At 40.0% G+C, this 14,369-nt stretch overlaps 2 protein-coding genes and 1 long non-coding RNA gene across 3 annotated transcripts; 1 reads left to right on the top strand and 2 right to left on the bottom strand.

Moving 5' to 3' along the window:
• Positions 1-882: 882 nt before the first annotated feature.
• LOC117487688 lies at positions 883-1,437 on the bottom strand. Its single transcript, XR_004556428.1, has 3 exons — positions 1,397-1,437; positions 1,140-1,253; positions 883-922 (listed from the first exon to the last, which is right to left on the bottom strand). It is a non-coding gene; the product is annotated as an uncharacterized LOC117487688 (long non-coding RNA).
• A 1,282-nt stretch (positions 1,438-2,719) lies between these two features.
• Positions 2,720-6,137, bottom strand: LOC117487698 (zona pellucida sperm-binding protein 4-like). The gene is made up of 8 exons (XM_034136342.1): positions 5,147-6,137; positions 4,849-5,033; positions 4,658-4,755; positions 4,254-4,411; positions 3,979-4,171; positions 3,721-3,883; positions 3,533-3,608; positions 2,720-2,866 (listed from the first exon to the last, which is right to left on the bottom strand). Exons 1-8 carry the CDS (start codon positions 6,135-6,137, stop codon positions 2,787-2,789), a joined length of 1,944 nt encoding a protein of 647 aa, XP_033992233.1. The 3' UTR covers positions 2,720-2,786.
• A 1,924-nt stretch (positions 6,138-8,061) lies between these two features.
• LOC117487735 (zona pellucida sperm-binding protein 3-like) lies at positions 8,062-10,417 on the top strand. The gene is made up of 8 exons (XM_034136394.1): positions 8,062-8,538; positions 8,671-8,789; positions 8,977-9,080; positions 9,186-9,363; positions 9,454-9,571; positions 9,668-9,750; positions 9,835-9,968; positions 10,069-10,417. The coding sequence occupies exons 1-8, from the start codon at positions 8,083-8,085 to the stop codon at positions 10,131-10,133; spliced, it is 1,257 nt and encodes a 418-aa protein (XP_033992285.1). The 5' UTR covers positions 8,062-8,082; the 3' UTR covers positions 10,134-10,417.
• The last annotated feature ends 3,952 nt before the right edge of the window (positions 10,418-14,369 follow it).

Here is a 14,369-nt window from a genome sequence, read left to right as displayed (position 1 = left end):
GGTGCTGGTCCTTAAACGTCAGTAGTAACAGGCTAACCTGACCAACTTCCTAAAATCTACATGACATCAGATTAGGTTCAACATTATTGTCATTGCACAGAATATTGAGTGAAGACAATGGAATAAGGGTATGCATGTGCTAGATACAGTGTGAGCAGTTGAACAGTATTTACAGTGGGTAAATTACAGCAAATGATATGCGATGGCTCTGACCAAACAACATCTTGTTGACACTTGGCTTAAGCAATAGAGATTGCATCATCGTGTTTCTACTTCCCCTCAAAATCAGTGTTTGACACTGACTGTAAAACTCTGAATCACGAGGGTTTGCATGTTCAATGACCCTCCTGCTAAGTTGTGATTTAAAAAAAGAGAAAAATATGATATTTATTGTATTGACGTTTTTGTCCTCGTACATGGGTATCTGCAAGAGTTATAATTGTCAATAGTTGTTTTTTGTGTGTATATTGTATTTTATTTGAATTGTGATTATTTTTCAAACATTTTGAAAAAGATTCTGCTCCCTCACTCACACTGTTTTTCCTCATCTCTACTTACCCTAACTTTGAGGCTTTATTTATACTTTATGATAGTCACTTAATGCATCACAATATTGCTTATATATTTATGTATATTTGATTCCTGTGCCCCAACTCACGGTAGATTCTCCAGCTCAGCAGGCAGGTCTAATTTCATGTGCTTCACGTACAAAATTAAGCTTCATCACTTGATCCATGTATCTAAAGGAAAAAGAAGACATTACATCCAAAGCATATAGTTCTAGTCAAAGAAGGAGATACCAAGATGTCCTACTTGTCAATGGTCCCAAATAGCCAACTGGGCTCTTTGTTAAAGGGCATGATCATTTCATGGAAACATATGTGGCAGGATCGGGAAGTTGATCTGTGCGCATGCGGGTATTCTGGAAAAACAGATAAAATAAAGATGATACCAATGCTTCCTCTACCTAAGGACCTAGCTCAAGTATTTTATGGATTTACATACTACTTACAAAGTAGAAGGAATGTGTTCAATAGAAATTCAGATTAGATTTTAACCCTGAATGTTCAATACTTTGAAACATTATTTTGTTATGTATGAATGTGTGTACGGTGTATGTGTGTGTGCATGTATTATACCGGAAAGTACTGTTCTAAGCGTCCCTGGGGAAAGATGCCGTACAGTTTTGGTCCTAAAGTTCGTTCTGCCAGGATGGCGAACATCACACTTTCCAACACCAGGGAGTCCACTCCCTGTGTCACAGAAAGACAGACAGAAAGACAGTTTGATTACATTTTTGCTTTAGTTTATACTTCCAGGCAGACAATAATGATAGAAGAATGACTACAGAAATTATATTTTCCCCCATAGTAATTCAACAGCTGAACAGACCAACCTGTAAGATGGCACCATACACTCTGAGGAGCACGACGCGAGGTTCATCTAAGACAGCGGGCACATGGTCAGGCAAACAACACAGGTAGAGCAGATTACTCAGCCCCCCACTGCAAAACAAAAACACCAGTGCTATCACATCAGGGCAAAGTTAATGTCATTACACATAGCTACAGTATATAGTAATTGGTCACTAAACCACTACAATACGTGCAAACCAACTGTTTTGCTATCGTGTCTAAAGTGACTGATCACTTGCACTAAGGCTGCGGTTCAGTCTTTTTTGATTCCTAACTGAGCGAAATAACCTAAGTGGGAGCGAGGATAAGAGCTATTTATTACTCTGGACGATAAGGAAAGGAGCTTAACACTTCCTTTATTATCTCCATTAGCATAGCACTGTACCATCCTGTACGAAAAGAAAGCAGATATGGGGGGGGGGGATATATCCAGTCTCTGATAGTGAGTGCTCTCATACTTGTTTGAATCTGAAATTGTATATATTTATATAAATATATATATAAATATATATGTGTGTGTGTGTGTATGTATATGTCCGCATCTGTAGCCTGTTATTGTCTCATACCGCACTGTGAATGAATTAAAATTAAATATATAAGTGGTCATGAACACATCTGTCCAGCTGTGCCTCCTGTCATCATTAACGGACGTCTCTTTAAAATGACCGCTCAGAGGAGAGGAGTTCTCATTTCTCTAAACGCCTGCTGCTTCCCCTCCTCTCTCCTCGGTTCCCCTCCTCAGTCCTCCGCTCGCATCTCCTGTGGGCGGCACTAAGTCTCTTTAATAAAGGCTTCTAATGCTTTTGAGCAATTTGTTGTTTGGTCTCTGATAATGGTATACAAAACACTAATGTAGTTGATTAATCAACTATTGCAAAAGCCAAATACCATATCCATAATTGTAAATGTACATTTATGGGAAACCATGATGTATTGCCTTTAAGCAATGAGTTTAAACAACAGGCATAAATATTTCTAAAATCCAACACTCTAAAACAAAAATCAATTAAACCTTATCAGGTTTAAGAATATGTATCTTTTGATAGAGTTAAGCTTCACACCTTAACTTTTTTTCTGTTGTCCTGCATTGTTTTACAATGATTATTTTATAGTTTGTTTGTTTTTTTGCTTTGTATACATTGGTAATCTGTGCCTGTTTTGGTCAAACTGCAGATGTTTTGAGATGTGCTATGGAAATAAAGTTTGCATTGATTTGAAGTCATGTGTGTTGAGTCATATAGTCATAATATGCCATTGTCAATGTTAATTCACAAGACTCGAAAACATAGTTCAGCAATTGGGTATTTATTTGAAACTCAATCACTTTTCACAAAACATCAGAAAAAGAGATTTCATGATAATGTAATGTTGTTACTGAATGAAGACCAGCTCCTTACTGCTAACCACAGTGGTCTCTTCTCTGGAGCCTTTCTGGACAGAAACGTCTCTCCCTGTGTAAAATACATTCCAATGGTCAGTTGCTGTCAGACTTGAGGTTGAAAAAGACACAAGATGACATCAGACATTATACGCCTTTGGTGAAAACATGTTCAGCTTTTTTGATTTTCAAATCATCTGCCATACTTTTCCTGTCTAACACTTACAAAACATGACTCTATAGTTTACTGTTTGTCACGAGTCTGCTTTTTGTCTCCAGACTCAGAACTAAACATGGAGAAGCATCGTTAGTTATTGTGCTCCAAAAATCTGGAATAAACTCCCAGAAAATTGAAGGTCCCCTGCAACTCTTACTATTTGAATCCAGGATAAAATACTTTCATTTTGCTGCTGCTTTTAAATGAACTATTCATATCTTACAATGCACTGTAACTTGTATGCATGTATTTCATACCTTATTCTATATTAGCTTGTTTTATGTTTATTTTAATCTCTTTGCTTTTTAATGACTGTTTTTAAATGCCATTTATAATGTGTTTCCACTGCACTATTTCTTAATGCTATTAATATTTTTCATTTTTGTAAAGCACTTTGAACTGCCTTGTGTTGAAATGTGCTATATGAATACACTTGCCTTGCCTTGTGTTCATTTTACAGACTTCAGAGAAAAATAAAATTGGTGGTTTAAATATTTTCACAGTGAATATTGTTATACTTACTGTTTCTGAAGCACCTAGGTTCACAATTGTCTCCGACAGACGGTTGACACACGGCTGCTTCACAGTGGATATACACCTGGTCAAAAAATGTTATATATTATTCGTAATTATGAAGGTTATATTACAAAAAACAAATATAAAAACTAAACTTGACAAAAGCCTTTGTCTTAGATAGTTAAATCCTATACCTTTTCGTTGAGAGGAATCAAAGCCTGTTGCTTTACACCTCCACCGGATACAAACGTGAACATCTTGAAAACAAAACGCCTGTGGTGGGTTGGGTACATGAGTCCTGATGAAGCGTCCACAGGGACCAGAGCGGTCAGATAGCGGTCATCACGGTATGGGCAGCTATGGCAAAGAGAGTGAAGAATAGGTTTTGAGTATAGCCTCGTAGAAAGTTTTATAAATGCCTATTTCCAAGTAAAATCAACATTCACTCTTACCCATCAATCAGCAAGTCCCATTGAGGGAGACTTTGAGGGTAGGGAGCAGAAGTTGCCCAGCATTTTCCAAGAGTCAATATAATGTTGGGATCAGTCCTCTCCAGTATATGGACTTCCGCATACACAGGGTCTCTGAGAACCTTTGTGACGGGGTAGTCAGAGTCAACGTAAAAGGAGTTGTAGGCCACCTCCTCTGCTCAAGCAAAAAAAATGTGGTTAGTGCACAGTCACTGCCGAATGAGACTGACAGCACACCATATGTCCTTTACACTAACCTTCCACACATCCCTTGACTGAACACTCTCCATTGGCCAGCACTAGCTCCACGCGCAGGGGTCCTGGAGCTGCCACTGGGTGTGGTGGAGGAAGCAGGCCAACCTCGATAACTAGAGCCTCAATTGAGGTGCCACTGTATCTACACTGGAAAAGCAGCCTGAGACAAGATATAAGGTCTATGTTAGTCAGTTGGTCAGAAAAGTATTAAAGTGCAGTTTGTCATATCACAATGAACTAACCCCAATCCATTGTAGAGAATTCAAGGTAAATTCACTGTATTCTATTGATACCACTGATTTGTCTGAATACTTGAGGCCTTAGCAGAGAATTCACTGAAGTAGCAATATAAGTAGTAATCTTTCATGTTGTGACCACTCAGAGTTAAACAAATACAAATACATACTCGTATTGACTGTCCCTGGTGATGGCTCCGTTGGGTCCAATAGCGACTTCATAAGAGGAGGACATCCGGTTCTCATAGATTATAACGCCAGGCTCTTCCTACAGTAGGTTGGCAGTATTTCAGTTTTAATTACTACCCAACAAAAATGTATACTAATGACATTATACATTTAAATTAGTCAAAATCCTTACCATCATGACAGTACCACAGGCAGTGACAGGGAACTGGTAGATGGCAAAGGCTGAAGTAGTGCCAACAGGATTGCAGGTTTCGCCACCTCCAAGGAAGAAAACTGTCTCTAAATCGAGGTTAGGTAGGGTGGCGTCTTTGGCCACCACCACGATGAATTGACCATCCTTGGTGCACTGAAGGGTCACTGAAAAGAACACAATTACAAGCAAAGACTATGGATCATGCTATACTCATTGAACACATTTAAATTACTAGAGATATACATGTATTTCTTTGAGGAGTAAGAAAAACACTAACCAGATTTTCCATAATAGCACATGTTTCCACCATAGCAGCAGTTTATAGCTTCACAATGTTCAGTAGAGATTCCAGGAGCTCCACAATGTATCTTTTGATTGTCAGCAACTTCACAGGTTTGCTGGGGCAGCTGAGGCCTCTGTGGCTGTTTAGTCTGCTGATCATATTGCTGTTCATATTGCTGAGGCTGCTGAGGCTGCTGAGGCTGCTGAGGTGGGTTCCATTTAGGGGGAGTTGTTGGCTGCTGAAGCCACTGTGGCTGTTTAGGATGTTGATCATGCTGTTTAGGATGCTGAGGCTGCTGGGGTGGGTTCCAATAAGGGGGAGTTGTTGGCTGCTGAGGTGGGTTCCATTTAGGGGGAGTTGTTGGCTGCTGAAGCCACTGTGGCTGTTTAGGATGTTGATCATGCTGTTTAGGATGCTGAGGCTGCTGAGGATGCTGAGGCTGCTGAGGCTGCTGAGGTGGGTTCCATTTAGGGGGAGTTGTTGGCTGCTGAAGCCACTGTGGCTGTTTAGGATGTTGATCATGCTGTTTAGGGTGCTGAGGTGGGTTCCATTTAGGGGGAGTTGTTGGCTGCTGAGGTGGGTTCCATTTAGGGGGAGTTGTTGGCTGCTGAGGTGGGTTCCATTTAGGGGGAGTTGTTGGCTGCTGGGGCAGCTGAGGCCTCGTTGGCTGTTTAGGCTGCTGATCTGAATGCAAGTGTTGATGCTTAGGATCCTGAGGCCACAGTGGCCACCGTGCGGGCACCGGAGGCCCCTGAGGAATCTGAGTCCACTGTGGCCACGGTGCGGGCACCGGAGGCCCCTGAGGAATCTGAGTCCACTGTGGCCACGGTGGGGGCTCCGGAGGCCCCTGAGGAATCTGAGGCCACGGTGGGGGCTCCTGAGGATCCTGAGGCCACGTTGGCCAATGCGGGTGCCCCTTTACATTTTGAGCATCAGCCAGACAGCCAAGCAGGGCAACTGCCAAAAAAGTAAAAATCAACTTCATTGCATTGGCTTCACAGTGAACTGATTCGAAAGGAACACCAACTACTGTGGAATAAAAAATGGTGCTATGCTGACTTTTATAAGGTTGGCCTATTGGTAATGTTGACGATGAGGACTAACATCCTATTTGCTGCCCATAACTTCCAATCACAAGCTTCAGTGACTGTGGTGTGTGGTGATGCACTCAAGAGATTTCATGGATTGCCAAACAAGTAATATCAGTGGACAAATAACATGAATTCTAGAGATATTGCATCGGAAGATAATAACAGCATACATGGTAGTAAACTCACTGTTGCATTAACATGAATATGTATTCATTAGTATCCAACCCATGCTTAAGAATCCCCTGATTGTCATTGAGCGTGAATGTCAGAATTTCCAGATTGTTTGTACAATTTCAAAACAAAACCTTTCAGAGTTTGTATGACCTGCAATGTGCAGGTCATCATGTATTAGGGCAGCAGGACTCGACTAAACAAATACTTCTTCTTATCTTATCAAACCCATGCTTAAGAACCCCCTGATTGTCATTGAGCGTGAATGTCAGAATTTCCAGATTGTTTGTACAATATCAAAACAAAACCTTTCACAGAGTTTGTATGACCTGCAATGTGCAGGTCATCATGTATTAGGGCAGCAGGACTCGACTAAACAAATACTTCTTCCTATCTTATTTGCCATTGATACAAACATTTAACTGAATTGACGAGCATCCATAAGCAACTATTATAGCATGCAGATATGTCAAATGTAAAGAAATGAGTTAAGTAAGTGGCGTGTGCATATACGTCAAGCATTTCAACATTCTCTAGATGGCTGGATTCATGTAATATATACTAGCAATTTATATATTTATAACATTCATGTCTGAACATCTTATTTCATTGAAATACTAACACATTTTCTTAGAACCTTGCTGGGGAAATATTGTGAGATTGGCATACTTTGTATTTCCCGTCAAACATAGAAAATTGTATGCAGATTCAGATCAGTCTGTACTTGGTTGACATAGCAATTCATTTTTCTTGGATAAGCTTTTTTTCTCACTGTTGCGGTAACGAAGATTTAGAGGTTGCATACAATTTTGTTGTTAATTTTGATTTTAATAATTTGTTTAATAGCTTTGCCATTTATAAAATATGGATTTGTTATATTTGAAATCATTTGGTCAAAAAAGAGGACGAAAAAATGGAAAGCAAAGCAGATTAATAATTGGAGCTTATTGTAAATCACGTATCTGCAGGTTAAAACAAGGAAAAACATGTCATCACTTGACCTCTGTATTAATTTTCAATTTGGGGGTTAATCTAATTTTTCTCTCGCAGGAATATTTCATTTATAAACTCTTTTTACTTCTCAAGATCACCAATCTATTTGATCTCTATGTAAACACAGTAAAGGTCATCAACCTGGAGTCGGACCATATTGACTTGCAGCTCTCCACAAAATGTACTTTGGCAAAAATATTGAGTTTGAAATTCCATGTTGAGGGAAGGTTGACCTAACCCAAGGTCAACATAACTTTTTGTGACCAAGACCTTTCATTTTCAAATTATACCCTCCATATGTTAATATTTGTTTCATTTGGCTGCATTACCATCACATTTGTGTCAGCACATCCACAGTTTTGTGTTCATAATACTATTTATTTATGCTGCTTGTATTTTTTCAGCATAGTATAAAATGTTATGCATTAAAATAATAAATAATCAAAATCTAGTTGAAGATGCATCACCAGAGCTGTAGGCATTGCTTTCGTCAAAAGCAGCAATCATTTCATTGGCTTAGCATCTAAGATCATCAGGTCTGATGGGGAATGGCCAACAGAATGGGCGGGAATGTTGTGGAAGCAAACATGATAACTTATTATAAAAGTAGGTGCACATGTCCATCTTCTTCACATCACCTAGTGAACTGTGTAGATCACTTGCTGTTGTGAAGCGATGGTGATAAAGTCCACTGTTGTGTGCCTTGTGGCACTGGCCTTGTTAGGCAGCTTATGTCATGCTCAATTGGCTGTGGGTGGTTACATGCCGAGAGCACCATACGAGAAGCCAGCACCGAGACAGGAGCCTGTCAAACAACATCCTCAGACGCCCCAACAGAGTAAGCAGACATTTGAAAGACCTCTCACCTGGGGATACCCTGCTGACCCCACGCCTGACCCTGAAGTCGTGGTGCCGTTCGAGTTGAGATTTCCTGTTGCTGCTGCAACTGTTGCTGTCGAGTGCAGAGAGAGTATTGCTCACGTGGAAGCCAAGAAGGACTTGTTTGGGATTGGCCAATTTATCAACCCTGCCGACATTACCCTGGGAAACTGTGCCCCTGTTGCAGAGGACAATGCTGCTCAAGTGTTGATTTTTGAGACAGAACTGCAAAGTTGTCTTAGCACATTAACCGTAAGCTAAATACAAATGGTAGTCACTGAAAAATAAATGAAAGATTGCAATGATTATTATCTAAAAATATGGTAAACCAATATGTTCATGTATGATGCCATTTGTTTGTACTAATATACATTTTTCCACTAGGTGACACAAGATTACCTTATCTACAGCTTCACTCTGAACTATGATCCCAAACCTCTGGCCGATACTCTTGTGGTGAGGACCAGCAAAGCTGCAGTAATTGTGGAATGCCACTACCCAAGGTAATAAGACCATTAGAGGTGTGGCAATGAACATACAAACATATAATAAATAACATAATATGACATTGAAATACTAACACATTTAGTAACTCCAGTAACCATGGATCACCAAATCTGATACCTGTGGCGGATGCATATTAGAAATGACTTTAAGCTGCATTTTAAGCAAACCTATTTCATCATTTAGGAAGCACAATGTGAGCAGCCTTCCTCTTGACCCCTTGTGGATCCCATTCTCTGCAGTTAAGGTGTCAGAGGAATTCCTTTACTTCACCTTGAGACTCATGACTGGTGAGTTAAAAAAACAGTTTATCTGCAGAATTAACCTTTTACAGAGCTTTGATTAGAAATGTATATTTTGCAACACTCTTACATTTTAATTTTATGTTTGATCAGATTTCGGGCAAAACGAGAGACCAAGCTACCAGTATTACCTGGGAGACATCATAAATGTAGAGGCTGTTGTCAAGCAGTTCTTCCACGTGCCCCTCCGTGTCTATGTGGAGAGATGCGTAGCCACCATTGCACCTGACATGAACTCAATACCTAACTATGTCTTCATTGAAAACAATGGGTGAGCTGGTTAATTTAAATTGATGTGTACAGTGAAAATGTATTATCACAAACAGAAGTTTGTCCTCTAATGTGGTTTTTCTGCATGCAGGTGTTTGGTTGATGCAAGGATCACAGGCTCTAGCTCTAAGTTCATGGCTCGCACTGCAGAGAACAAGCTTCAGTTCCAGTTGGAGGCCTTCAGGTTCCAGGGCGTTGACAGTGGAATGGTGGGCATCTCCAAGACTGATTAAAAGATTCTGCTATACATCATATGCAGGAAAAATACATATAATAATAACTTAACCCCTCTCTTTTTCTAACAGCTCTACATTACATGCCACCTGAAAGCTACATCCACTTCATGTCCCATCGATGCTGAACATAGAGCTTGTTCCTACATCAATGGGTGAGTCTGGGCTTCTTTGAAAATGTGTCATTGGAGTATTGATACATTATTAACTTTTCTTCTCTTCTTCTTCTTTCCTCCAAGTTGGAAAGAGGCCAGCGGACAGGATGCAGCTTGTGGCTCCTGTGAATCTGGTGGATTTAAAGGAGCTTGGAACCTCAACCCCGGTCAGACTCCTGGAAGGAAGATCCGTGATGTGTCCCAAAGGGAAAATAACGGTATGGTATATTGTATGCATTCCTAGTGAATGTGTGCCTGAGTTGTAAGACAACCCCAGCAGTGAAAAACGTGACACGTGTCTTCTGTCTTTCTTTCTAGTTTTCGAATGGGAAGGTGATGTCACCCTGGGCCCCATCCCCATTGGAGAGAGGATTGTCGCTTAACTCAATTTCCTGCCACAGCTATGACCATGAAAATAAACATTCTCAATGGTTAATAACTGTCTTTATGTTTTTCACTTTCTTTCTTGTTGATAATTCAGCTTGAACAAGAAAATAACCCATATTTACTACTTTTAATGTTAAAGGAATTTGACATATACAAAACATAATAAAGGTGTAAGAAACAGATGAAAGTGTAACTTGCTTTTCATTGCCCTCTGTTAAATGCTAAATGTCCAGTTTATACTGTAGACTAGCAACTTTTAAGCTGCACACTGATATGAAAGGGACTATGATTTCTGAGTTAACATCATAAAGTTAACTGATTTAATAAATGAGAATACAATTGGGTAAAAATAAAAGTTTCCTTCCATTAGATCACTATGGTGTACAATAACTTCTAGTCAAGTAGAAGGACAATACAAATGCATCCTGTGTGTAAACGTTTACTGCCCCCGTGTGCAACAGATTGTAAACTGCAGCTTAACGATTTGCACTTCAGAACCACAGGCAGTGAACAGCTCCACATTGCGTCTGCTCGGTATCGAATGATACATTTCAAGTATTTTCATAAACTCAACGTCTGAGTTAGGATGCTCTGATTGATAGTTCATTTACAATCTTTGATTCAATAGTAAATAAAAAGGGAGCAAAACTGAAACGTTTAGCCACTGATCACCTTAAAGCTTCCTCAATGCCTATATTTTATGTATTTTTTCTCTGAAAGTCATAGCGTTATCTGGAGAAATTAACCATATTATGTATGCCTTATTATGATAATTATAGCATAGTAAAGATCATTTGCATTTGAGATACATGTTTGATGTGCATTAAGACCTTCCATAATACCCTTTGTTGTTTGAGAAAACATTTAGTATTTCAACAGTCTATTTATATGTAGCCTAGCACCTGTTTCGTTTGACCTTTTAAGAAATGTTTTTCTTCAATTTTTGAGGCACTTTGTTTTCGTGTCCGGATATTTCAACAATTCTTCTTTAAATGTTGCCATTGCCATTGTTGGTTAATTTTCTGTTCTGTCCTATACAGGCAGCACTTGCCATTTTTTTCCCTCTCTCTCGCCATTGTATTTATGGATATATCAGGATAAAGTTGACTGACACAAGCAGGATGGGGTCAAAATAAACATCTCAAACAAGAAACAAGAGTCCACATACAGTATGTATGCATATACAAACGGACTGGGAAGCACGTTTTGCTCTTTCTGTTTATATATGTGTCAGTGTGATGTCATCGGAAACACTCTACGGTAATTGCCATTTTATGCCACTGTTTTCACGTTACTGGGGTAGGCTACAGCCATACCAATAAATGGCTTAGCCCCACCTTAGCCCCACCATGAACAATGATGTTAAAGTAAGCAAATTAAATTAAATAATAAGAAAAATGCTAAATGTTGAGAACACGCATTGCGAAAATATACGGGTCGTGTCCACAACACACAAACTGATCCTGCTGTAACAACAAGTGCACGCAGGGCCGGCCCTAGACATTTTGGTGCCCTCGGCGAGATTATGATTTGGTGCCCCCCCCCCCCCCCCCCCCCGCCCCTCCAAGCAATACACAATAGAATATAAAGAATAAATGAAAAATCTCTACAAAAGACAAATACACTACAAAAACTGAAACGTATTAACATGTTGGTTATAGAAGGTTTCAAATGTATTCATTATTGTATGAACATGTTTTAATTGGGGGGTGGACGTCACATCCTCTAGGGGGGTCCGGGGGTATGCCCCCCCGGAAAGATTTGTTTTAACATTTTAAAGTAAAATGCTTCAATCTGGTGCAGTTTGAGCAGAATTACTAGAGACTAGATCTAGGGGGTACAACTCTAAAACACCCATATGAAAAAGATCGGTTTACATTTTAATAATCAAATGTGACCCACTCTATCGAAATCAGTCGGAAGTCGCAACGGCTCATTTCAAAATAAACATGGATTTGCGTAAAAAAATAGTTTTTCGGGGTTCGGGTGTTTTGTTTGATTTTAAATTAACAAAGTCTTGGCTTTCAGAATATGAAACTTTTATTTCCAAAATCACACGATAAATACATTTTTGAAGCTTGTAAAGGGAAGATGACAGCTCTCACTCACCACTCTGCTGTTCCGCAGCGCCACCCCCCTCCCTCCGGCTGAAATTATGAATGTAAGGCGTATAGTAATCATAGATAACACGGCAGGGTCCATTACAGTTTGTTTTCATCTGATTTCAATTAAAGAAAATCTTGGCTTTCAGAATATTAAACTTGTTTCGGCAAATTCAGATGATAAATACAACTTTGAAGCTTGTAACGGCATAATTACAAGCGGAGAACGGAGTAACTTGGCGTCACAGCCGGTGTTTCTCGTGAGTGTTTTCCCCAGGAAACAAACACAATACACACAAATGCAAACATACACAAACACACACACACTCGCGGGCTTCCCCCTGACCAGTAATCCAAACGAAAATATTTTCCCTCCGTACTTCTTTGATCATTTGCTCCGATAATAACCAATCAGATCGATGGATTCCAGAGAAGAGGAAACTTTAAAGGCCTTTTTCTCAAAATGATGACTCGGTGACAGTCATTATATAATGTGACATATTTTGCTTAATATTTGGAGTACAAAAACAATCCTGATATCATTAGAAAGCTATGAATCTCCTCTTTCCAACAGTGTATATAACTCAAAATGTGTCTTCGGGTCAATGCGACTGATTTCGGTAGAGCAGGTCACAAATAAGTATGTGAACATAACCAATAACCTACCATAGCCAATAACAAATAAATGTAACTATTTTATTTTTGTTGTTCATTCATATCTTATTTTACCAGTTAACATTTATTTATTCATGCATATTTTTTAATATCTCCAGTTTTAAACGATATTTTTAGTTTACTGTCCTATAGTATACATTGAAATGATTTCAAACCTGTTGTTATTTATCCTAATAATTATAAAGGTGTGCCTTGGAAATATTTGTTTACATAAATTGTGACCAAACCGTTTGAGACCCACTGAGATAACTTAGACTAAAGGGAACTATCTAAACACTCAGAGTCCTTTACCTCACTGAGCTATAGTTATCAGCCTCAATCCAACAACAATCCGCGGTACCGATGCGCGCCCTCTCTCTCTCTCTCTCTCTTGCTCGCTCGGAGGCTCACTCGCACTTTGGCTGTGAGCTGCGGGCGCGTGATAAATCAACATCCTCCACTTTCATCACTTACAGCGCCCATCGTACAGGGCAAATGCAAAATGTTGCCAGCCCGGGGTGCAAAGGGTGTTTACTTTATTCAATTATTAATGTAAATGTATTACATCAAGGGCAGAAAATTAGGCAGAATACAAATTAAAAATTAATGAATTTTAATTTTTTCTTCTCCCAGCGCAGCGCCCCTCCAGATCTGGCGCCCTAGGCCTAGTTCGCCAGTGCCTAGGGCCAGCCCTGCACGTTACTGATGCAATATGGTTGAGTGGGGGAGTTTTATACACTAAAGGTGTGGAAATTCTCTGGCGTTATAATATCAGCGCGGCCGCGGTCAGATCAAAATGCCTCCGAATGCAATTTGAATAGACCTACATCCAATCAGAGCAACGCAACGTTGGGTCTGCGTCATGCCTTATTGATTGAGATCAATCGAAACCGCCATTCAGTATCCCCTTTGGATCTTCAACGTGTACTATCATACGTCACGTTCACAGTGATCCCTTTTTATTTACTACAAGACAAATGTGCCGTTTTATTTCATACAGTTCCATTTTGATTGAGACAGGGAAATAATCTAAACCTCACGCGTGGCGTTTCACTGTCAAGGGGGGCGATATAGCGTGTATGTAATTACATTGCAAATACTGATTTGAGCACCACCACTGGTGGGTTAGCCCTACCATAGATTACCCAACAAAAATACTTGTTGGGAAACCATGATGTATTGCCTTTAAGCAATACCCCCCCCCTTTCTGTCTCTGCCTGTCTCCGCGCTGCTGGCCCGTATCCTCTGTGTGTCACAGGCAGCATCACACAGCAGCAGATTATTTGGCGAGGAAAAACGCGGACTGCGGTACCATCCTGTCCGCGTGGACGTACCGGGGGGGACAAGGGATTGTATTTTGATTTCCGTGGTGTGGTGCAGTGTTTTTTGAAGATCATTCCCTCTTGCTTTCACCGCTTGTGTGGATGTTTGAATAAATAGCATTTGACGCCACTTGTCTCTGTGCTGCAGGCCGCT

Source organism: Trematomus bernacchii, unplaced genomic scaffold (genome assembly GCF_902827165.1).
Source record: "Trematomus bernacchii unplaced genomic scaffold, fTreBer1.1, whole genome shotgun sequence".
In the NCBI taxonomy this organism is placed as follows: domain Eukaryota; kingdom Metazoa; phylum Chordata; class Actinopteri; order Perciformes; family Nototheniidae; genus Trematomus; species Trematomus bernacchii.
This window is presented reverse-complemented; position numbering and strand designations above follow the sequence as displayed.

Coding starts and splice junctions, on each gene's coding strand:
- LOC117487735 (XM_034136394.1), top strand. CDS start 8,083: ATGGTGATAAAGTCCACTGTTGTGTGCCTTGTGGCACTGGCCTTGTTA. Junction 9,081..9,185: donor CACCTTGAGACTCATGACTG/GTGAGTTAAAAA, acceptor ATGTTTGATCAG/ATTTCGGGCAAAACGAGAGA. Junction 9,751..9,834: donor GCTTGTTCCTACATCAATGG/GTGAGTCTGGGC, acceptor CTTTCCTCCAAG/TTGGAAAGAGGCCAGCGGAC.
- LOC117487698 (XM_034136342.1), bottom strand. CDS start 6,137: ATGAAGTTGATTTTTACTTTTTTGGCAGTTGCCCTGCTTGGCTGTCTG. Junction 5,034..5,146: donor GTGCTATTATGGAAAATCTG/GTTAGTGTTTTT, acceptor TGTTCTTTTCAG/TGACCCTTCAGTGCACCAAG. Junction 3,884..3,978: donor TGGGACTTGCTGATTGATGG/GTAAGAGTGAAT, acceptor TCTTTGCCATAG/CTGCCCATACCGTGATGACC.